The sequence below is a fragment of the Zosterops lateralis genome, assembly GCF_965231275.1.
Source record: "Zosterops lateralis genome assembly, chromosome: 7".
In the NCBI taxonomy this organism is placed as follows: domain Eukaryota; kingdom Metazoa; phylum Chordata; class Aves; order Passeriformes; family Zosteropidae; genus Zosterops; species Zosterops lateralis.
This window is the reverse complement of record NC_139767.1, coordinates 34,734,587-34,759,624: the sequence shown is the minus strand read 5'-3', so window position 1 is coordinate 34,759,624 and position 25,038 is coordinate 34,734,587. Positions and strand designations below refer to the sequence as shown.

The 25,038-nt window shown below is 38.0% G+C and overlaps 1 protein-coding gene across 1 annotated transcript in view; it reads right to left on the bottom strand.

The window, feature by feature from the left end:
* ARHGAP15 (Rho GTPase activating protein 15) overlaps positions 1–25,038 on the bottom strand; it is a 322,354-nt gene that overhangs the window by 84,566 nt on the left and 212,750 nt on the right. The window contains exon 11 of the mRNA XM_083865289.1: positions 19,042–19,119. Coding sequence (XP_083721415.1) covers positions 19,042–19,119 — 78 coding nt within the window. The remainder of the gene's footprint in view (positions 1–19,041; positions 19,120–25,038) is intronic.

Sequence of the window (25,038 nt, the reverse complement as noted above, 5' to 3'; positions counted from 1 at the left end):
AGTTTTTTGGGTGGTTTCAGCACGTTGGTGGACAAATTGCTGCTGATGGTGCTCAATGCCTGTTACAAAAGCCCTTGCCCAGCCCGACCCACTAATTTTGACTTGCCGGGCCGTGCGTCACTGTCCCCTGAATTGCACCTACATGAGCCAGAAACTGGGTCACTGAACCAATCTGGGTTAAAAATATCCCAGATATTCTTTAATGAAGTGTCAACAACTATTCTCAGGCTGAGGAGCGACCGGAACACCTCCTAATAATCTTGCATACATATGCAAAAAGTATGCCCTAATCTAAAATGTATTTATAATATAAAATGGAGTTCAACATTTGACCCGAGTGTTTCCCACTCTGTCACAAAGACAAAGGAAATAAAAATGTGTGGCTGCAATTTCCTTGACAGCAAAAAAACCCACAAAAACAAAACCATAACAAACAAGAAACCTCACACATATACGTCTAGGCCAATATATATGATAATGTGAAACAATGAGTTAGATTTTTCATGGCCATGTTGAAACTCATATTGTTACTTCTAAAACTGCAGCCAACAAACGCGATTCTTTCCCTTAATACGAAAAATCTAAATAAATAAATGCATCCTAAAAACTTCCCTGGTTAAAACTTTTACTGAGACTTTTTATAGACTTCGGAAGGGGAAGATTTTGCAGCCAGGGCTCGTAGGAAAAATAACATAATGATGATTAGTATTGGATTCTGTTGTTGTTAGTAGTTTATTATTATTACTATTATTATTATCATTATACTTTCGGTGGTGGTGTCACCATCTGGATTATTATAACCACAGGAGCGACAAGATGCCCTCATCAGATCCATGCCCCATTGTGTCAGGCATTATAAAGCACATTGTGAGAGTGAGGGAAAAGTTTGTGATTGAAACAGTTAATGCAGACAAAAGGTGCAGCGAGAAACGGAGGCACAAAGAGAAGAACTGACACCAGAGCCCACGAAGAGAGACAATATCCAGAGTTATTATCTATTTAAACACAGATTTGTTTGTCGAGACAAATATATATGTATTAATGCATATCACACTATGCAGTTTGAAGAAAGTGTACCAAGATTAACAGAAGAAAAAAGGAAAAAAAAAGAGATTTGGTTATTTGTTTTACATAGGTAAAATATCTTAATCAAAACTGGACTGATTAAAAGTGATGCAGTACAGAGAAAACATGAGATTGAGCATTGCTGGTGACTAACTTCTGTCAAAAGCACTGTTCAAACCACAACCCATTAAAAAAAAGAAATAAAATTCTGAGAATAACTGTTGGTAGGATCTGACCATGATTTGAGCAAACCATGGCACTGTACTTCCTATTGGGATACGGACAGCAAATAATGAAGTTGGTGGTATTCCAGCTGAGGAAGACTCTGGATAAAAGCAGGCAGACAGTGTGCATTTTCTAGAACAGAGAAATTTCTTTCAGCTCTTATAATCAATCATTAAGTTTCTGAGGTCAAAAAGCCTCTCTTGTATTTTACATATTTGATAGTGAGTAAACTATGAAACAAAAATGAATTATTTTTAATATTTTTCATCTACTTTGATTTCGATTTGTGTTTATAATTGTAATAATTCAAATATTTGGCATTAAGTATTTTCTTTTACATTTACCTTGTTAGATGCCTTACAAAGACTGTTTTATTGGTGCGGCTGATATAATTAATTTCTTTAAAAAAAAATAAATTATATTTGTTCCTGTTTAAATAGGCCAGATATTTCAGCCTCATTTACAGATGTGAACATGCCCAAAATATTTCAGCAGCTTAAGCCCTTTTTCCGTGTTGCATTTAAACAGTCAATTTCTGAGAGCTGCTTTTTGTCTCGAAGTTATTTAAAGTCTCATCTTGTCATTAGACTACACTATGAGTAATCTAGAGTTCAGGTTTGCACATAACACTTAATAACTTTAAATTCTAGAACAGAAGAATTCAAAATTAAGCCTTACACTACCTAGAAAAAAAATATTTTTTAATCAATGGAAAATAATTTAGTCCAGAGTGGAACTGGTTTTTTATCTATCAAACAAGTTTTTGCTCTAGTGTTCAGCTCGAATTCATAAAAACAAATAGGCAAAATGACATTTAGCTGCAAGATCACATTTCTCTAAAGATAAACTGTAAGCTCTGCACAGCCATTGCTACCAAACGTTGTTTATCCGAGCTTTAAATTCTACTCCCAAATTTGAATAGACTGCAGAGCTAACAGTGCTTCTGAGGAGCAATATCAAAATATGTGCCTCCTGGGTTTAAAAACCACAAGTTATTTTAGCTTCTGCTAAGAATTGAGGGATTAAAAAAAAAAATAAAAAAAAATAGGTGGAGTACAGTAAGTAAATAAATAAATACATTATCTACCTTCATGACCTTTCTGTTCCTGCAAGCAAACAGCGTCCATCATTTGTAACTTGACTTTCCATAAAAGTAACAGTTCATAAAAATCTGTGAAACTACTACCGGGAACAAACAAATTAAACAATGACAATGTAATAAAATAAAACTGCTGTTCTACTTCTATAGCAGAAGAATTGCTTCTTCGCTGGGATTAATACATCTTGCAGAAAACAATTTTAAATAATGTGTAACATATGGATTCGGCTTTTATTATTCTTCTAAAAGAAGACAATTATATTTATGTGATAAACTGTTCAGTGTTAGTAGCATAATGTTTATATTACTGGCCACTTAAATAGTCTTTGGCATAGTTTTATGAGGAACAGAAGCCTCCAGATCTTTTGAAATCCATCTTACAAAGTAAGTCCTGTCTGTTACTTGGAATGCAATGATTTTACATAGTTTTCTTGCTGGGAAAAAAACCCCTGTACTGTAGGTAATCTCGTTGTTAAACTGCATGCATGATAACTTTCTGATGTTCTAGCTACAATTCCTGTGGCATTTTAGGGCTTTCTAACGAAAAGTGTGACAGCCTTGAGCTGTCAGGAAAAAGGAGAGGAATTTAAAAAAAATATATATAGAAAAATCAGCAACTTTCAATTTTAATTTTTTTTGGAAAGGAACGGTCACGATACACTGTTTTCTGTACTAAACCTTTTTCAAGGTGTTTTTGTTAATCTCCTCGCTCCTAGCAGCTAGTTGCTCTGCTCTCTGATTATGCTGGGAGATTACATTTAAGAAAAGAGTGAGTTTCGGGTAGTTTTCAAGGAGCTGCTTTTGTCCCCATTATGTTCCAGATAATTTTCAAAGAGATTACACAGGAGCCATAGGAGTATTTATCTCGCTATCTCCCCGCGCTCCTGAGTCGAAGCTGCATGCATTTCTAAAGGAAAAAGAAATGAGCTACCAAATAAATATTTTCTGTGGCTGCTGTGTACACCGAATTTTGTTGTAAGCAACGCTGGCAGCAGCCTCTCTGCATTGCTGGGTTTCTGCTGTCCTCTGTGTCAGTCACATAACAAGATCATTTGGAAAAAAAAAATATGCAGGGTGAATAAATATATTTATCATGGTTTATCTTATAAAAAAAGAAAGAGGGAGGAAAAAGAAATAATAACAGCAACAGTTTGAGGCATGTTACTGTCCTCATTTTCCACTCCTGAAGTACCAGTTCGGTGTTTTCAATTCCCCACTTCTCCACTGCTGTAAAAAGTTGGGGTTGTTAACAAAAGATAAAGAGTGTAACCTAATGGAAGTGAAATCTGCATATTCAGTTAATTTGGGATTTATTATCCCAGTAACTAGACTTGCAACTGTTCTAAAACCGTTTTGACTGAAGACTTGAGAACAGTACGAGTGGATGGCTACCCCCACCCCCATCCTTAAAAGAAAACCTGTGCCTGCTGCTTCCAATTTAGTGCAATCATGCCTCTTACTGGCCAATACAAGATGCAGCATTAGCTGTCACATGCAAATGAGTATTCATGGGGACTTTGAAATGTGCAATAAAGAATAAAGACACGCATTCTGTGAATAATTGTTTTCCTTTATAAAACTGGATCCAAAAGGGAGTGCCATTTCACCCAGAGTCTATAGCCTTTCTATGGTTACAATCTGCTGTTGAAGCCAGATATTAGGAATGAAGTGTGGATAAATGGAGGACTCCAGTTTCTCGTGCTGTCAATCTTTCACAGTATTACATTTGCTTAACAAGAAATAATCCAACCCATGTTTGTGGTTCTTGCTATCTTGCTTTCTCTTCCAACCGAGGCTTTGAAATGCATAGGGATTTATAATAAAGTTGTCCACCTTGCATTAGCTTTTTTCATACAAAGCCCAACCTAAATTCTTCATTTTCAACAGCAGAGACAAACAAAATCACACAGCAGTACAAGCTTCACTGCAAACCTGAAGTCTTTGAAAGAGCTCTGATATCACTCGTCAGGATGAGAGAGAAAGAATAAATCTGATTTTTTAGGGCTCATTTACACACAGGGTGAGGAAAAAAACACAAACAAACCCAACAAGCTGTGTGCAGACACAGATTTGTGAACAGTCAAGCTGAGTTCAGACACACACACCTATTCACCAAGCCTGCAGCCAGAATGCCTCTTAGAGAACAGCAATCAACTCATATTGATAGCAAATCATGGCATGATGTGGCCTCATCTGCACAGACAAGCCCCTAAATCCTTAAGAAAGTAGTGGGGAGAAAGTAGGTAGGTGTCTGAATTGCAGCACCTTTGCAGTGAACTGCAGGGTCAGAAGTTGGACTTGATGGTTCTTGTGGGTCCCTTCCTACTCAGGATATTCCATGATCCTACAGTAACTGCAGGAAGCACCCCAGTAAATTCAGACTTGGCCAGGGTGGACCCCTCAGAGGTGCAGAAAACTGGCTAGCCAGCAGGAGGAAGGAAAGCTAAGGATAAATGGTGCCTGTACCATGGGTGGGACTGACCAGTGCAGACCAGCATCGGGGCTCAGCAGAGAGAAAGGACCTCCTCGTCAGGAGCTCAGTGCCTGGGATTATGTTTAATCTGAAAATTAGAGGACTCCAGCTCAGCCATAGCTTCTCAGCAGGCAGGATCTGTCCCAGCAGAGTCCCAGGAGGGTGATCAGAGAGCTGGGAGGCAGTGCATTTTGCTCTTCCTCTCACATGAATGATTCCTTGTTGCCTTGTTTACCATGCACATTTGCTCTTGGAGGGAGATCTCTTGAAACACAGGTACACACATGCAAGCACACCAAAGAAAGGAATCCCTGACATTATAATTTACAATTGACACAATTGCTGTACACAGAGGCATAGAAGTGTGAGGAGGAATTGCTGGGCTGGCTGTCTCAGTACTGGGGGAAGGATTCTCACCTAGAAGGGCTGAGCACAATGACCAAACCCATCCCTCAGCTCCCTGCTGGCTCCTGTGATCCAGTCTGTCAGGAAGACAGCTGGTTCTTTTTAGCTTTTGATCCACATTTTACCTCCTAAAAGCAAAGTGACCCTGGGGCTAGGGCAGAGGTTTGAAACAGGGAGACTTGGTTTGTATCCCTGAATCATCACAAACTTCCCTAGGCATGTTACTCAGCTCCTCATTTTCCTACTTAGCAAACACAGCTAGCAATATTTTGGTATCTCGCAGAGATGTTAGCACAAGCCCTTCAACATACATATCTGCTCATATATTATCTGGATGGAGTCATTTCCAAAACTGACTGCAAAATACTCACAAAATGCACACAGCTCCATGAGGCTTAGTCATGCCAAACACGATGCGTGGCAACCACAGGAATTCAAACCAGGACCTCATTCCCATGTAAAACATACCTGGGGGTCCTCAAGGACTGGGCCCCTTTTACTCTGCAGCCCCAGCACAGAGGAATTTCAATTATTCATGCATCTTTGCCCTGCTGTCTGTGGCACAGGTGGCACTGCACTTGGAGAAACATCACAGGGGAGACCCGCATTTGAAGACCTAATTTCGCTTTGCATTATCCAGAGCCCCAAATCCACATTTCAGAGGGTGACTGCAGCCTTATCCTCTGTCTCTGTACACAGTAGGGACTTGGCAAATGGAGTTTGGTGAAATGGCACGGCACACTACATAGGAGACCGACTATAAATCAGCAGATTTTGGCTCAGCTCCTGGCTCTGTCACTGATTTACCATGGAAACTTGGGCAAATCTTTTACTCTCCCCATCCTTCATTTTCCGTACCCATAATGTAAAGATAATGATGCTGCTTTGCAAGCTCTTTTTGAGATCCTGAGATGTTAAGTGCTAAGTGCATTTTATTAACATTAATAGCACCCAACCGAGAGGATGCTGTACAGCACTAGCCTGGCTGTCCCCAGAAAACAGATTGGTGTGGGGAAAGTGTGCATTTGTTAAGCAGCTTAGACACTGCTCATTCCCATAATACTTCCACAATGCACGAGAACAAGATCTGACCTACTAAAAAAAAAAAAAAAAAAAGGAAAAATAAAACAAAACACCATAAGGAGAAAATTTCTAATGTGACCTGTCATCTTATTTCCAGCACAGGAAAACTTGGGGATTTACTGGAGATTATCAGTGTTGCTGTGTGTGGTTTTTGTAGCCAGCCACAACCCCAGTGCTCACAACTTGTGGTGGAGACCACTTCCATTAGCAAGCATTAATCACCATTTTATACACTCCAGCCCAGCCATCGCTGAGCAGACAGTGAGTAGATGCACTTAGTTATATCCTATCACACTTTATATCTGACTCAATCTTAAAATAAGTTAATTGTACTGAATTATATCCCAGCTCTTGTATTTACAGGACCACAGTGTATTACAATGTATATTCTTTAAATGCTAACAGGCTTCGTTGCTTTACACTTCAATTTTCCATGTTTCTGCTCAAATATGTATCACAACATACACAAGAGAAAGAGCTATGAAAATTTTATTATTAATGCATGTTTTTTTCCTCTGCTGGAGATAGAACTTTGTTGTGCATGTTATAAAATGTTAAATATTAGAATTATTTAAAGTTAATAGCATGCCAAAGAAAATGACTAATAATACATTATACAATTAGATGCCTTTCACATGAGAGAATCCATTAACAAAATAAAATACATTCAAACAGAAGACTTCTGATTTGCAATTTTTAGCAAGGATTGCCCATGTATAAAGCTAAATTATTTATTCTTTTTTTAAAAAATAAAATGCTGGATGCATCAGTTTGCAATTATTTGCATTATGTTTGGATGCTTTATCATGTGGGTCTGATTCAAAAATACGTATCTCTAAAGTTGCTGTAGCATCTTCATATATGCAAAGCATTAAGCACAGAGAAACAAAAGTTTTTTTTCCTCGGATTCAGCTGATGACACCAGAAGCCCTTGGTATTGCTCTTTTAGCTGCTTGGGTGTCTTTTTGTCATCCCCCTTCAGCCCAGATGTCCTCACAGTTTCACAGCTCCACTTTCCCCTCCCAAATGCACCTTGTTTTCTAGAGAGGATCAATTCCATCCCATCCCACCCGTACAGATCTCAAGTCTGGCATTATGCAGCTCCACCTAAATTTATTCAGATGCTGTGTACTGGTTTCCTCTTTATTTGAAACTTGTTATCCCATCTCCTCAGCTGATGTCAACATTATCCTGAGCAAAACACTGAGCAAGCAGCTAACTTTTCTTACAGCAAGGAACAGCTTTTAGCTCTGCAGTGATGTAATCTTCTTGCCATTTTCCTCCTGGATTTTCCTTTTCCATCAATGCCCTGTCTATCTAGAAAGGCACCCGACGCCAGCCAAAGGAAGTTCCTCCAAAAGCAAATAATCTCCTCCTACTTGCATCCATCTCCTCTTCACTGCTGCTATCTACTTAATTAAGTCGTTCTCAATCTTCTGTATCATAAGCACATAATGTTGGTTGATGGCAATGTGTTTTGAAATCCCTGTTTGTTTGCTTTTTAATTATCTGATTACACCGGGAAAAGAAAAAAGAAAAAAAAAAAAAAAAAAAAAAAGAAAAAAAAAAAAAAAAAAAGGAGAAAAAAAGAAAAAAAATAATATAAGAAAAGGAGATCTCTCTGGTGCACTACAAGAAGTACAAATCCAGCAAAGCACTCCATCTTATTCTCTTGCAAGAGATATTTTTCCCCCCCTACTTTCTAACTGTCAATCCAGTCTATAAATCATGGGATTTTAAAAGTGTGATGAAAACAACCATGGCAAATTCTGGCAACATCATTGCAAACCTGCAAAATTCAGGTTAAAGATGCCTTTTGTTATCACCTTTATTTAGCTAGGGAGAGGTGAGGAATGCCATACTTAGATTCTGCTGAGGTTTATGTCAGGATTTTGGCATAACCTAACTCCGGGCTACTGTCACCCCAAAATATCTCCTACCCATATGTGTCCCAGTGTCAGCCCAGGGTGCAAGCCATGGATGAGCCAAGTCTCCCACGTTGTGTCACCTGGTTATAGGGGAAAAACTGTGCAACAGGGACACAGAAAAGGAGCACAAACTAGCAGAATTGGACACTGGCTCTGAAACAGAAGGGGGAAAGTAGTATAAAATATTTATTCCATTATATTCAACTCTCCATACCCTGACTATTTCAAAATTCGACCATGCTATGTTGTATAAATAATAATAGTAATTACACAAAGAAGAGACAATGCATTGAAATTAGAGCCATGGATTCATAGGATGATTTCAAAAGGCATCACTCTCCCAAGTCACCCCGAGGTGTTTGTCCATGTGAAGGGCTTTGATTAGGCTCAGATTGTTACAGTAGAGTTGGGAAATGGGACCTTTGATCTCGAGAGATCTGAACAATCCCTGTTACTTGTACTGACAACAGGCGTGGTACAGGCTGAATGGTGTTAACATTCGGATGAGAGCTGAAAGCCCAAGTGAGAGCTGTGCTACATTCTCACTTCTAAGACTCTGGTATCATGCATAACTTTGAAATTAAAATACAGTGTGACTACCTCTCCAAGTGTTCAAATTATTATGTTTAATAATCCCCAAAATAATAAATCTAAAGTGTAAAGCAAGACTTGGAAGAGAAGGTGGAAGCAATGTCTCTTTCTTTGCATTTGCATAATATGGTGTGTGTTAGTTCAGGAGAGTAGTTTGTGACACTTTATGTCACTGTTTCTTAAAGCTCCTTCCTGTGAAAAGGCTCTCCTACCAAATATATATGCAATATTTTTATGCATTTATATATGGTGGGATTTTAATTTTATTTTAATGTGAAAAAGCCAATGGTGTAGTCAAAAACAATTAATAATTTCTCTATATACAGGCATCTAAAGCCTCTTAAATGCTTTAAGACATCTCACCCAGTTCCTGAGTACTCAATCCCAAGGACCCAACTCCCCTGTAGACCCAACAGCCTTCTGAGAGTCACTCTGACACTCAGCATCCTCTCAAGTGGCACTAAATAACAGTGATTAAGTAACTGAATCAACACCAAAATGCCCCAAGAATGTATTAAGGGAAGATGCTTTCCAGGACTCTGATAATTTGCTTATGCAAAAGATTCCACTGAATTTTTACACAATAACAAAAAAAAGGGGAAGAAAAAAAAAAAGGAGGAAAGAAGACAGGAATATTCAATTCTAAATCCATAAAAAGGGATGCTATGAGCGACTTGAAAATTTCTTAAGAACAGTGTTATATTTTCAGCAGTAATGTGATTCTAGGAAATATGTAAGCACAAATGAGACAATCTATAAAAGAACACAGGTTTCCTCATAAAAGTTTCCAATTTTCAGAGAAGTCATAATTTAGATTTTCTCCTTTTCTTTTTTTTTTTTTCCTCACAGAATTTTTACATATGAGTGTTCTAAGTTGTGGACCCCACCACTCTTAACCAATGGAGTTCAACACTTAAATGCATTACCAAAGTCTCCTCCAACCAAAAAATCATTTCCTACACACAACAGTTGCTCCTACCACAGTATTTATGATTTCCTCAAATCTCAACACATAGAACACCACAAATATTATTAAAATAAAGCCAAATTCCCTGGTGCAACAGCTTCTCATTCCATGCCACCCTGCAGAATATTATGCAGTGTACATCCACATATAACATCACCCTTTTTCGTTGCGGGCCCATTGCAAGCTCGTGTTTGTCAGCTACTTTTCCACACAAACCACAGAATTACAGATATTTACCACAGGGGAGGAAACCACCCCAAATGTTAGGCCACACCACTGTCTGAAAGACGTTGAGCATGACCAATTATAAGTAGGAGCTCTGCAGATTAGTTCTCCAGGGTGTCCATCTCCTCAAAGCACAAATATCCCGTGCTAAATACCTTTGATACTTGGTTGAGTTTATCTAAAAATGAGCCTGGTGACCCCCACATTGAGGAAATGATCCCATCATCCTAAAAATCACAGGTAGGAAGCTGTCCTGCTTTACCAAAGGACTCAATAATTTGTTTTCTTTCCTTGCTCTTTTGGAGCTCTGTGGAATGGCATTTCCTGTAGTGCTGCTATCAGAACAACAAACCCAAACAAAGAGTCACCCATGACAACGATGAGCATCCCCCCAAAAAAAGACAATCCCTCAGTGCACATTGCAAACCTCCAGTCCTTCTCAGCAACTAAATAACACTCCTTGAGGGGTTATCAAGAAGCTCTTCAACTCCTCAAAGTGTTACTAAGCAAGACGCTATTGTAACGCAAATAGTGCTGCGGGTAGAGAAGGAATAAAAGGCATGTTTTAAATGCTTCATCATACAATACATGCCATAAAATCCATGGTATGTTTGTGGCTGACCGCACTAACCCAGCCTGCTGCCTCTTCTGCCCCATTCCCCTGGCTTATTCAGCACATGAAAAGGAAAAACATGACAATACCACTCGTAAGAGAAATTTTACAGAGCTGCAGATTGGGCAACTAAGACTTAGAATTCTAAATATTTTTTTCTGTCTGTTTTTTTTTTTTCTTCACATTAATGACAAAGTAGTTATATTAGAAATACATTAACGTTCAAGCTCTATCAATTTTTATTACATAATGTACATTATTTCCAAAATAACTTGAAGCATTCATTGCAAAAATTAGTGTTTAATTTAGATTTTGTACCTGACTTATATTTACAAGTCATTTTTGGAAGCACTATATGTTCCCTCCTTCCCCTCTGGAAAGAGAAAGAGAAGATGTGGAAAACATACTTTCCTTTGAATAATAATAATAAATTTTCTGTAGCTTAAAACAGACAGAGAGAGAAAAAGAAGAACCCACATGAGTAACACGCACATATTAATTGATTCACCAAGTACTGTGGGCTCAATTAAAGTACTCTGTTGTCAGAGTTTTAAAGCTTGGGAAAAAAAAAAAATTAAAAAAATTGAAATTCTTGGCTACAGCTTGGCATATGCAGGTCTTAACCCAGAAGCAAGCTGTTTTATAATTATTTTTGAAAATTGCTTCAGTCCATTTTATTTTCTGTGCTTGCCTGGGAAGTGTGAAAAAGAAAGAAAAAAACCTATTTTTGACTCAAGGCTTTCAAGACATTTTGGTTCTCAGCTAGCAAGTAACCCAGTTTGAGCCTGATATTTCCATCGTGAACTTTGGATCACTCTTACTGGTTTTCTCAGTGAGACTGGTCACATGAATAGCTGCTGGCAGACGTGAGGAAGACTTTTCTGCCTCTGCTGTGCTTGATCACACCAGGAACATCACCAAGGCTGGAGGGTGGCTTTAAGGTTAGACCCCACTAAACCACATGCATGTGTTTTTAGGGATACTCATATATGCCTGAAAAATACAATCAATAACCTAAAACATCTAAAAAATATATGAGCTAGCCAGATATAAAGGGAAATATCATCACAGTATGCACACAAGAAATTTAGAACCCACAAACAAAAAGGGAAGTGATTGCAAGAAAGAGCCATTCCTTTTTATTTCCCCCCTTTTATCCAGTGATCTTTGCTGCAATTTTAAAATAAAGCCTATGACAACCTTCTTGGCCCTCTGTGTTTGTAGCTCACTGGGATTTGGCAGCTGAGAGAGGACCTGTTCTCCAGTGCCCATGGAGCTTTTTTTAGGGGGAGGATCTGAGCCTCTGCCTGCCTTTGAAATGGATATATTGGGGTCAATGGAAATATACAGGTATTTTTGAATGGGACGTTTTGTTGGTTTGGGGTGGGATTCTTTTGTTGTTGGTGGTTTGGGTGGGTTTATTTTATTTTTTAATGTTATTTTTTTGCCCCCTCCCCTTTTCCTCCCCTTATTTTAAAGAAATAAAACTGTAAAAAGAAGATGCATCTCTTCCATTTTTTTCACCCAGCTCCCTCCTCCCTCTTCTCTCCCCTTCATTTTTTTACCCCTTCCTAAATGTTTCTTTCTTATCCACCCGGCCCATTTGCGTTGACCTGGAGGCTTTGTTTCCAAAGGCAGCTCCAGTCTGGTGTCAGCTCCACGGGCTGTGCCCGCTGAGGCAGAGCCAGCCAGGAATCCACTCTGGTTCCTGATAGCCCAGCTCACACAGACATATGGTCCCAGCAAGCTCATAGAACCAGCAATATTAATAAATAAATAAATGAATAAATAAATAAATAAATAAATCTGAATATTTGTTCCTCTTCCCTCCCAGTTCATTGATAAAGAACATGTCAGTTAGGTTGAAGAATCCTGCTGGTTAAAGGTATCATCCTTAGCTGCTCATATGGTCCGGGCTCTTACTTGTCAATTAGATTAATCCGAGTCATTTTAGAACAATAAATATAAGTGCAGATGGAATATAAACATATTGAAGATTACTGTTTCTGACGGCTGTTGTTTATTAAATCAAAAAAATTATGTCGAAGAGAAGATTTTGTTGATATTTCAAGTGGAAAGGAAAAGTAAATTTGAATTAGATATTTCTTAGGAAAGAAAGCAAAACGAAATAATGATAAAAAAAAAGCAAACTCAAAAATCCGACAAACTACCACACCACAACCTCCAAAAAAGCCTATGGGTAATAAAAAAGCAGTGATTTTACCTAAAATGCCACCTAAGAACAACCTTTAGAGAAGGGATATGGCACCTATAAACTCAAAACACTAGGTATGTTGAAATCCATAAAATTTCCAATTACTGCTTCAGAATTTATTGTGCACATATGGAAAATAATACTTGTAAAAGAGAAAGGGGTTTGTGCCTGGTGCTGTCAATACTGTGAAGGATGGGGTGATTATAAAGCAAATTAACAATACTTTTAAATGTGCATTCACTTATCTTTCCAATTAAATCCTTGTTAAACAACTGCACAGACAGTAATGGTGCTTCTGCAAAGCACTGATCAAGACAGTTTTATTGTAATTTTTACTCTGTAACAATTAATCAAGTAGGCATCTTCTTTATTATTAAATTATTTAGTTAATAAATATTCGCAATCAGTTCACGTATTTCTGGTTCCAACTTTACTCTTATTTTTTTTTTCCTTAAACTGAGTCATATCCTGCTATATTCTCATAAAAGAAACAACAGAAATATTTTCATTCTTTTTTTTTTTTTCCCAAGTACTTTTCTGTTACTGTTAAGTAATGGAAGGATGAGATTAAATTCACTTTTTTCCCCCTCAGAGTAGGAGTATTTGGATATCTTTGGCTGTCCTATTCCGTGTTCCACACAAAATTCACCTCTCTGCAATAACATAATATTTAACCTCTGCAAAAATTGCCACATTTGCCCCTGCTTTGGTACATAAGTAGAGCAACAGAGCTGTAAAAACACAATCATTGACCTTTGGATGGTCTGCGGTGCCTTGCAGTTAACACACAAGGTATTCCTAATGAAATAACGGGATGCAAAGGTCATCTGCACAGCAAACACCCAGCATTTTGCAAACAAAGCTTCGGATATAAAGACAATTAGGAACTCTCTTGTATTATGCATGAGCCAACACTTACTGAATGAACCAATAAGTATTGAAATCTGTATTTCCATGGTTCGTTTCCCTGAACCTGTATGCGTTGGGATAGAATCCTAGTGTTTCAGCAATATGTTATGAACTCTATAGCACTGTTTTTTCTTTTTTCAGTTAATGAAGTACTCATGAAAATTGTTTGATTGACAGACATAGAAAGTGAATGCCTTTCCAGCGACTGAGAAGATTAGGAAGGTTCCAGTTCCTCACCCAGGTATCCCTGGTCTTCAGCATGGAGTTAATAGAGGATTGATGGGAGAGGTGTGTGGAAATAAGACAAAGAAAGTGGCTTTAGGACAAAGAAGGTCCTCACCCCATTATATCCGTGTGTGTCACAGCCTCCGTACACAGAGCCATGTCAAATGGGGTTTGGAGCAACCTGGCCTGGTGAAAATGATGCCTTAAGTTTTATTTTTCTTGTTCAGATTTTCTGTTGCCTAGGGGTGTAGTTCTGAGCCTCATATTAAGTGCTAGTAAGCTCTTCACAGAATAGGGACACAAAACAAATCCTTTTCCTGCTGAAGACCAAGGACAACTTTCAGCCCCAAAAGCAGAAACAATGGTGGCTGAAGGGAGGAAGAAGAAGGATGAGACCTCACAACCTGAAGCTGGAATTGGACAATTAAACCCCAATATGCAAATGGACAAAATTTATAAAAATGCAAGATCTCATAATGATTCAGCCATTTTATGACCATTCTGGGTCCGTTTTGTGACCATTCTTAGTCCACCCTGGGTGTAGCCCTGGTCAGGTCCTGTCCTGCCCAAGGTGGATCCTGGAGGCCTTTCAATAAATCTCTACTTTATTCTCTAGCTCTGTCCAGTCTTTGTTTCAGGTCAGCCTTCCCAAGGCATCAAAAGGAGTCCCTTACTGTGACAGGGGGTTGGAAAGAGATGACCTCTAAGGTCTCTTGCAACCCAAACCATTCTGGGACTCCATAATCAGCACAACAGCTTCAAGCAAAGCAAAGAAAAATTCACTTTTACTTACAAATTCTGATGGATGAAAAGTCTTCCTTTTTTTTTTTCTTTTTTTTTTTTTTTTTTTTTCCTGGCACTTTTTGCCCCAGCCCTGTCATGTTTTACTGTTGAAAAGCACCTCCCCCCTGTCCTCAGGTTCATGCAGTGGTGCCTTCATGACTCTGAGCAGCCCCACCTGGGGCCCATGTCAGACCCTCCCCAGGGGTTTGGGTCAGAACAAGGGATCTTTTCAGTAGTACCTCATACCCTGGAACTGCCAGCACACCCTACATGGCTTAACAGACCCATAAATGTTATTTTATCCCTTTTCCTACAGGTGTGAATTAAAAGAATATCCTTATGAATACATGTAAAGGGTTTAACTTACTAGACCTTGTGTAAAATCAGCAGAATCCTCCAAGTACCGTGTCTATTTCTGGTTGGTTTTTTGGTTTTTTTGTGGGTTTGTTTTATTTTTTGTAGTATTTCAACTGTTAGACTTGACCAATAATATGGAAATCATAAGAGGAATGGGTATCTCTGTCTAATGTCTCTAGCTGTCACAGAAGCCTTTTCTGTAGGTGCTCAGCCAAAAATATTGGCTGCCTGGTGGTTTAGTTTCTAAACTCCAAATTTTTCAGTGCTTTTAGAGTAAGAGAAGTACGAATTTCCTGATGTCAGTTTGGTATGAGCAGCTTCTACTCCCTTGATTCAGTGATTTGAAAAATGATGACTTAGAGTTTCGAAAGTGCTGAGAGATGTTATAGCCCAGTCCTCTTATGATCAACTGATCTTTTCAGCTCTTAATGGGAAAATAAATCATAGATAAAAGATAATCCTGTTGCACAGAAGCAAAAAAGGTGTGATATCAATAGACTTTTATAGGAAAAAATAAAACTCCGTGAGAGGGATAAAGTAAATAAGGTAGTTTGTTCTGCTGCTGCTTGTGTTGGCAAGGCCAAAACCCCCTTCAGGAGCTGCCTACCTCAAGAAATGAGAACAAAATACAAAATATATTCAGAGAATCTAAAAAATACCATGTTTGTGGGTTTTTTTAATTGCAAATCCCTTTTCATCCCCAAAAATCTAGAATTTCAAGAGTGTTTTTATATTTTTACTGTTCTTATTACTTTTTTTAATGATAAAGCTGTCAACTGTTAGTTTCTTTTCCTTTCATATTCCCCAGTTCCCTCATTTAATTTTTGATGCTGCAGATGACATTAACAGTATAGGAAAAGGAGCCAAATAAAGCTTTGCTATATTCTAATTAATGATTATTCTAATAAAAAATACTTTGATATGGCAGCCAGCCTAGAGTGCCTTCTATGATTTTCAGTGTGATCCATATTATTTTTATCCTCTAAATGTAGGTGTAACACAATGGCAAAGCAAGCAGTAAGAAAGAGCCCAATGAGTATTTGGCCTGTAGAAGAACTGATTGCAGTCAATCTCTGCAATGCAAATAGTCTTTTTCGGAACATTTGTTTTCATTTATAATTAAATTAAACTTTAAAATGAAAAAAAAAAAAAAAGTCACTATGGCAAAATTGTATGTATAAATACTCCTTTCCCAGTGTTAATTACCAAAAAATAAAGGTACAGGGATTGGCCTAGGGAGGTCACAATAATTACTGAGGGATGAGGATGCGTGGACAGTGAGTTATTAACCATCATCCCACTGCAGAGCTTCAAGAGAGTGGGAAAAAAGGTTGGGAGCACACAGTACTTTTCCTGGTAACTTTTTCCTTCATGAAGCCATTTGAAACTGCTGCTGAGCTCAGCACCTAATTGACAGGGAACACCAGGCTCTGGGACACGTTGGGTGGAGAATGCTCTCCCAAGCACACCATAAATAAATCCTGTTTCCCCCATCTCCCTGCAGCATTTGCCAGGTACATCATGACTCAGTGGGTTCTTTCCTGCCTGCAGGTTCCTACTTAGCACAGAAAAAGGATGTTATTTACACTACTGAAACAGGGGCAGGCTATACTTTGTGTCTGTGTTCCCTCTTGAATGCTATGATTAAAAATTACTGGATTATTCTTCGGGACCTACAGTTCTCTTCCATTTCCCTCACGTGGCATTGGGGTTGCCCCTGGGGGCTGCTAAGTGGCATTGGAGTTTGCCTAAATCAGCATTTCTGCATGCATTTACCTGAGGAAAAACTACCTAAGTACAGACCTGAAGTTTTTCATTAACAGGATTTAAAAGGATGTGTACAGGGATTTTGGATAGATATTATCACTGCCCATCGAAAATCCATCATGACATAAACTGCATGAATGTCCTTGTTTTATCAATAAAGACTAACATAAGAAACAGTGCTTATCATAACTGATAAGATGATGACATAGTTCTACATGGGCATTAGTTTTCTTTGAATTTCCTTTGGTCACTCAGTAGGCAGGTTTTTTTGCACATGCCTTAAGTAACCAGCACCAGAGTGGCTTTAATGTACTATTAACTCCACTGTTATATTTTCATTTTTCACAGTAGTATAAACCAGAAGAAAAAGGTGTCTGGTCCCTCTCTGCTTCAAAAAGCCAGCTTAGACTTCTGTCTAGCTTTACAGTATCAGCCCATCTGTTTTAGGTGAAAACTTGAGCAGTAATGTTAACCTCAAGTATGTTAACCTTTGGATGCCACGAGACATGATAGACAGGACCATTATTTTTATGGCACAGTTTTTTCCTGAGCAAAGAGCTCAGGCAGTGAAGAAGGATAGAAAATCCCATTTTTGCTTGTGTGTCTCCAAACAAAATACAGCCCACAGTCATTTGAAAGCCAAGGCAGGCTTCATTATCGACACACAAATACCCAACAACTATAAATTCAGGAGAACCTAAGTCATGAATCAAAACCGTGAGGCTGATTGGTAAATGATGATTTATTCAGTCTTGCTGAATTTACTGGCATAAATACTGATTCCTCATAAACCAGAGTTCACCCTCCAGTTTCAGCTGAAGACAAGACTGATCTGGAGCAGCTGAGGAGGTGGCAAACACCTACTGATCCCCTGAAACTTTCCCTAGAGATGTAAATGGAGGCTTGAAGGTGGGAATATTTTTACATCTCTCCTATCTCTCAATTTCATCAGAATATTTGAGTCAAAAGTCTTAGTTTATGTATAGTACCAAGCTACTTGAGGAAGTCGTTCTCCAACAGCTATCACCCTCACACAGAATACACAATATTTAGCAGTTCTGGTCATAGTCTCCAGGTAACTTATAAAAAGACCATAAAAAGTAGGACAAAATGTTGCAGCAGCTTCACATTTATCCTTGATTCATTCAAAAGTGCATAAGGTCTTTAATGCAATTTAAAGTTTGGTATTTTTTCCTAATTTCTGAGAAACTTAATTTTATTTGCTTGTTAAGTACTATCATGAGGTTCACTATCACTGATGATATTTGCTAAGCTTTTAAATGTGGGGAGAGTTAGTCTTTGGTAAGGGTAGTAAACCATCTGGAGATAAATGTATTTGTCATTCATCCTTACTAATGCCCAATATCAACTTCCACACCTGTAACAGGATCTACTGATCAATGTTAGATTTCTTTAGGCCACATCAGAGAAAAGTGTGCTGTTGTATTTGTGGAAATGTGTTCATTATACACAGAATCTGTGGAAATGTGTTCAGTAAATATATACAAGGTGGTTCTAATTCTGGTTAGCAGGTCCCCAAAATATTCATCTTTCCTCTTTCATTTTCTGGGGTCAAATCTTTGTGTTTTCAAAATCAGTGGTAAATCTTCCACTGACTTTGGCAGAGCCAGTACTCCACTTTTAGTATTTCCTTTTAAGTTCTTTTCAGCACCTTTTTTCTCTTTCACTGGTTTCCTTTGGATCCCTGCTCTACTTTTGGTTTTGTTTAACTTTCAACATCCAAACAATCTGCTATTTTTCCTTTTAATCTTTTTTCTTTCCCCCTCACTTTGATTCTTTGGTTTCTACATATGCTTTGCTTTTTGCCACCTTATTTCACGTCTCCATTTCCTCCCGTATTTTTAGATTTGTTTGTTGTTTGTTTCCCATCTCAAGTTTAACTACTATTTTCCTCTTGCTTACTCTGCTTTTTTTCCTCTCTCCTAGCTGACATTTCCCTCTGTGCAATATCTTTCTACCTTCCCTTTCCTCTCTTTTCCAAAACAGGGCTCATCATTCTCTGCCACTAATGTATAGCAGATTCTGAAATACTGTCATCTGAGACAGTTAAGTACTAAACAAAACATTACCAGGGTGGAGGAATCACTTACCCTGATTGACAACAAATCGTAACTTCTGTATTGTTGCCAGATTGCCGCTAACTCTGTATATTCCATCAACATCTAGACCTGAAAAAGAAACACATATTTCATTTTAGATCATAGAAGTATTTTTCTTTGTACGTCTGTCAGGAAGGCAGAAGCACCCTCGCAAGTCTGAAGAAGAGCAGCGCGGCGAGCGACTGAAAAATAATCCACCTGACAACAACTGAAGTGCCTCCTCACTGATTAAAGCAACAACGAAAAATAAAAGTGGGAGATTAACTTAAGTGAATACAAAACACCTAGCTATAATTATCTTGTAATTCTGTCAGCAGAATACGGCTCGGGAAGGGGGTTTGAGTGTGACAGGCAAGCGAGGGGTAATTGGCTCTTGTGTTCGTTGAGGAGGGATGTTTGGGACAGGCACAGTGCCCTGCCAGCCCTGCTTGGAGGTGGGATGTTTGTATTAACAGTGCTAGGGAAACCTCTCTGTCTGGGCTTTTCAGACATGAAGTTCTGAGGCTGTGACCTTTCTGAAAATAAAGCACTGAGGTGTCCACCCCGAAATCATGGTGTGTGTGAGACTCCACACAACTACTCTGTCTCTACTACATTCTTCATAGCGGATCAGACAGGTCGGAGGATGAAATTAAATATCCTAAGTAGCATATGCCCTGGAGTACATTTCCTCATTCATATAGGCCATTCTTTTCAAGGACAACCTGACAGTCTTGTTTCTCCATGCATATCTACTCAAGGTTTATCTTCTAGGTGAAACTAGATGTCATAGTCCCTTTTGTGACATATTATCTCCTGCAGCAAGCTCTGCTGATAGGAGTGTTTAAAATAGCACTTCCAGCCCCTTTTGCATAGCTGGAGCATTTCAAAGCACATGGGAACTGCTCTCCCTTTCCGGGAGAATTCGCTGCGGTGCAACACCGACCCAATCTGGGTGCTTAAAAATCAAACCCACTAAAATTTACATTGTCATTTCACATTTAAAACTTGCAAATATATAAGAAGCCAAGTGAAGCTACACAAATCAGTTTTTTTTTTTTTGTTTGTTTTTTGTTTTTTAAGGCTACTTATCCCTTGGAACACAAGTTTTAATTAGGTTTTGGCAAGCGGTTTCAGAGAAAGCCTTTCTCTTGGAAAAACGCAAATTTGTCAAACCCAAAAATTTTCAGGAAATGCTCCCTGACAATGTATCTATGGGGAATAGTTGTCCAATTTGAGGTGGGGGGAAAAAGAAATCTGAAGGTATAGGTAATAGTAAAAACAAATGGAAAAGCCCAGAAGCCCAATTGTGATAACATTTAAAGAAGAAGAAGCTGAGGTTCAAATCTTCATTGACACTTTCACCACGCCTTGGCACATGAATATCATGGCCAGGGAACTCAATGTTTGGAGGTATTTCTCTCTGATCTAAGAATATTTGAAAAAACTTACTTTTCCTTTTGATGCAGACCAACACCAAATAAAATCTTATAAAATCTTTTGTGTTTTTATGTGTTTGTTTTTCCTCTTTACAAAATACATTTCTTATTTTGAATCTATGCTGCCAGGAACATCCTGATTCGGTTTGCATTAAAAAAACCCCTCATTTTAAAAATTAATAATTTATTTTTTTGATTATTAATAATAATTCTCTGCTTCTCTGTGCATTTTATTAGATAGTTTTCTACCCTGCAACAGTGGGTGTCCTGCTACATAATACTGAGAGTGATGATTCATTTCAGGAAGACCTTCTCTTTGGTTACAGAGGGATAAAGAAAAAGTTTATTTAAGAGAAATCAAAAAGGATTTAGTAATCAAGAAACTTTGGAAATTATCCATCTGCTGGATATATAACATATGAGCAAATGGAAATTACTAAAATGTTTAAGTAATGTAATTCTTAGCTAAATCTGAAGAGTCGAATTCTGTTTTAGTAAGAGGAGAGTGAAAGAATAATTCCCAGCATAGGATTGTGGGACTCTTGTAGTAGAGGATGAAGAATTGTATCATGTAAATTGAAGTCTAAACCAGAAATTACAAAGGAAAAACAAATCAAACTAACAAACAAGCAAGCCACCAGACAAAATGTTAACTTTTGTTTGGATCTGACTCAATTCAGTTCTTAACCTCATTGGTTGAATGGAAGTGAAAACAATCCATGTCACTTTGGGTGAAATAGTCTCACATTAAGAGCATCAATTTGGAACCTGCATAAGACACCCAGATCAAGTGAAAATGAGCAAGCTGTGTTGTAAATTGATGGCTATTACATCTTGCAACATGTTCTGGAGTACACAAGTGCATTATTTTTGTTAATAAATTAATTTTGGTCCAGAAACAAGGTTTGATTAGCATTTCATTTGGGCACTATACAATATGGCAGATTAAAAAATACAGAAAAAAAAAATCAAGCCTATCATAACATTCACGTGCCATCAACTTTCTGCTCCAAGAACTTTGAAAGTTAAGCCAAACCAAACCAATGCAAATTGGTGGATTTGGACATCCTTTTCATGGCCACATTATCTTAGCTGGATTGTTAACAACTTATTTTGGAAATCCAATTAGGCACAAAGGAGAAAGGCAGAGAAAGAGAGAGAAAAGTTCATTTCATAGTTCTTATATCCTGACTCTGTGAATAATTTTCAAAGCAAATTCACTTTTAAAGGCACCTCTATCAAGAATAAAAACATCACTGCACTGCTGTAAGTGTTTCTTCATGGCAGACTATAAATACTTAGGGAACAAGATGAAACAAAAGCTTTGCCCAGTTTCCTATCTGGTGCTGGAGCTTAAGTATAGTGGTAAAGAAATTTTCAGGAAAAAAAATATTCATTGTAATAAAGTCAACTTTATTTCACTATAAGATGACCTTCTTTTGTTTTGTAGTGGGGTTTATCGGGGAAGAATCACTGGATTTTGCCCTTAAGGAAAACAAGTATTTTATTTGCTTTATATTCCAGTCTCCAACTCTGTTTCTGTTTGGTTTAATGAGAACCTGAGAACAGGATGGACCCACAATTAGAAATTATAGCCAAAAGCACGATAATGATTTCCACACTAAATTTTGTAATGGTATAAGAAATTTAGGAAAAGGTCTTCCTCAGAAGAACACCTCAGTTCAGCTCCCAACTAAGAGTAAATTTTAACTATTTTAGTTTAAAAAAAATTACACAGGTGCTCCTGATGAGAAAGTTAGAAGGCAACTGGACTCAGGCTTGGCTTAGATTCATGAGCAATAATGAAAGTTATAGTCACTCTGTACTGCACAAGAGATGTTAGAGGACTATTTATTTAAAACTTTTCTTTCACTCCTATTCAAAAATAGAAGTAACAGTGTCTAGGACCAGTTTGAGCTGGACTCAGGTGTTGCAGTGAAATATTAACAGACAGAAGAAAATTAGAGTTTGGGTGATATATTTATTAAAAAAATGTTTTAAAATACTGGATTTTGATATTGATTGAGGTAGCCCAGGTGATTTAGGAACTGTCTGTAGTCAAATGTTCTTACTAACTCATTTCTGTTGCATAGAAAAAATATCCTTCTCCCAAATCACTCTGAATTGTGTCTAATCTTAATCTCTATTTGATAATATCTTCTAACTGAATATAAAAAGAAATTCTCTACGTGCTGGGAGAAAGAGGTGCTGGTATGCAGAAACTTCTTTGGTTTTTAATAAGATTTAGAATTTAAAACATACCATTTTAAAGAGCACTAGGTAACTTCCTGCATGGAAACCCATGGAACTTTCACAATTAATGTATCCTGAAATAGGTGTGGTCCCCAGGCCTGTTTTGTAAAAGAAACCATTGTGCTGGACCCAACAACAAAGTGAAGTACAAACTTGAAGAAAGGCATTCTTTAGTTAGTCCTTTCATTTAAAATCAGTTATGTTCAGGGCAAAACTATTGTATTTCAAAGGAGCCTATTATGCCTTCCCATAAACAGAAAGATCATACGTTTTAAAACTAAAGTATCATTATGCAATCAAGCTGTTGTATTATAAACTATTTTGTGGGCTCAGATGCCCAGGGCTATCTTTACAAATATTTAAGAGGTCATTATCAGGGTATGTTCTCCCTAAAACTATAATTCTTTCCTCGTGTTTTCATATGCATCTTACCATAAATATCTGATTTATAAACAAATTTTTTTTTTTAAAGTTTACTAAGGGCACAAAAGTGAGGCAAGAAATCATTTAAAGAAGCAGAAATGAGTGAATGCAGCAAATACATCCACGTCACAATAATGTGACGAGAAAAACACAAAGTGAAACAAAAATAAAATTTCACAAAAGGATCAATATGTGTATCCCAGTAGAAGGAAAATCATGAAGGCTAGCAAAGAATGAACCTAACACACTAAAATTTGACACTAAAATCTGTATCTTCATAGAGTGACAAAATGAACCCAGAGTTTCAGGTGAATGTATGAGCAAAAATAATATTTTTGGATTGTAGCCATGGAAATCAGAGGTGAAAATGATGAAAACCATGAAGCAAACATGGGCTACACCCCAGAAAGTGTTGGTGACATCCCTGTCCTGCTTCCTGGTGTGGCAGAGGGTGGGGTTGTATGTGCCCAAAGCTCCTGGAGCAGTGCCGGGGGCTGGAACTGGTGTTGGCTCTGCTCTGGTGGGAAAAAGCTGCTGTTTTGGTCACCTGAATTACCCCTTCTTGTTCTCCTCCCAGCAGATTATCACATTTTTGAGGCTTAAAACCTCCCAGCAACATAGCAGCAGCATATCATCATTTGATATGGAAACAGGTCCATCCCCTGCCTGGAGAGAGTACATGGCTACCATGAAAAATGTCACAAAAATGTCATGTTAGAGACTTCTACCAGATAGAGGTTAAACAGATCTAGGACATCAAAGAATGGGTGATATTGGAAGTCAATCTGAAAAATAAAAAGATAACCACTGTTGTAAAAAGCATCCATTTTCATTGGTGGCCATGATATCCTTGTGCCTCACATTTGGGAATGAAACAGAGAGAAATATTTGGAAATGACTAAGGCTGAAGAGTTATTCTGATATTGTAAAAGCAGTAAGAGAGATGCTCTTGGAGACTGGCTAGACTGACCTCAGTCTCAGACAGCCTACTTAAATAATTAATTCAGGACACTATGAACAAATAATTCATAACAAAATATCATTAATCCCAACCAGCAGGGTTTCATGGAAATCAAGGCTTTGTCTAGAAAACTTGTTGCATTTTTTGATGGAACTGAATATTTGACAGGTCTGGTTGGTGAAGGCAATGGTGTTGAAATAGTGTGTTTGGCTTTCTGCACTGCCTTTGACTTAGTACCACATGACATTTTGATTAAAGCACTTGCATTCTATAGAATTAGCAGGGCATATATTACATGGATTAAAAACTGGCTTGGTGACAGACCTCAAAACGTGGTGGTTAATGGGAGATATCAGTTAGTAAGGTCAGAACTGGCACAGCTCTTGAGAGCAGAGCTCTCATCCAGTGCCATCAAATACCTCTATCAGAGATGGGACAGGGAGAGAAAAGAATTCCCTTGGCAGGATAAGCATATGACACAAAGGTCAGGGAGATATTAAATTATGACAAGGACAGGTAAAGTTACAGAAGATCTGAGTTACTACCTTAAACAGCCACAGTCTGGCAAAATCAGGTTTAGTATGAAGAAACACAAGGTGCATCCAACACTCTGGGATTTAGGCTATAAAGGACTTGAGGTTTACATTAAATAAAGAGCTGAACATGATCTCTGAGCTCAGTGCTACAAGAAACAGGACTAACATAATCCCTTGAATTATAAAGGAGTATCAAAGAAGCAGGGATGAGATTGAACCTCTTCATGGGCTACAAATAGGATCTGTAGTAAAGCACTGCACTTGATAGTGAAGGAAATAACATGAAACATAAAATGAAAGCTTTGTTGCTTCCTATTAAAGAGAGGACAGAGAAATGTCCTCTCCTTGTGTACATTTTGTGGGATTTGAGGGTACTGGACTTCCAGCACTGCCCAGC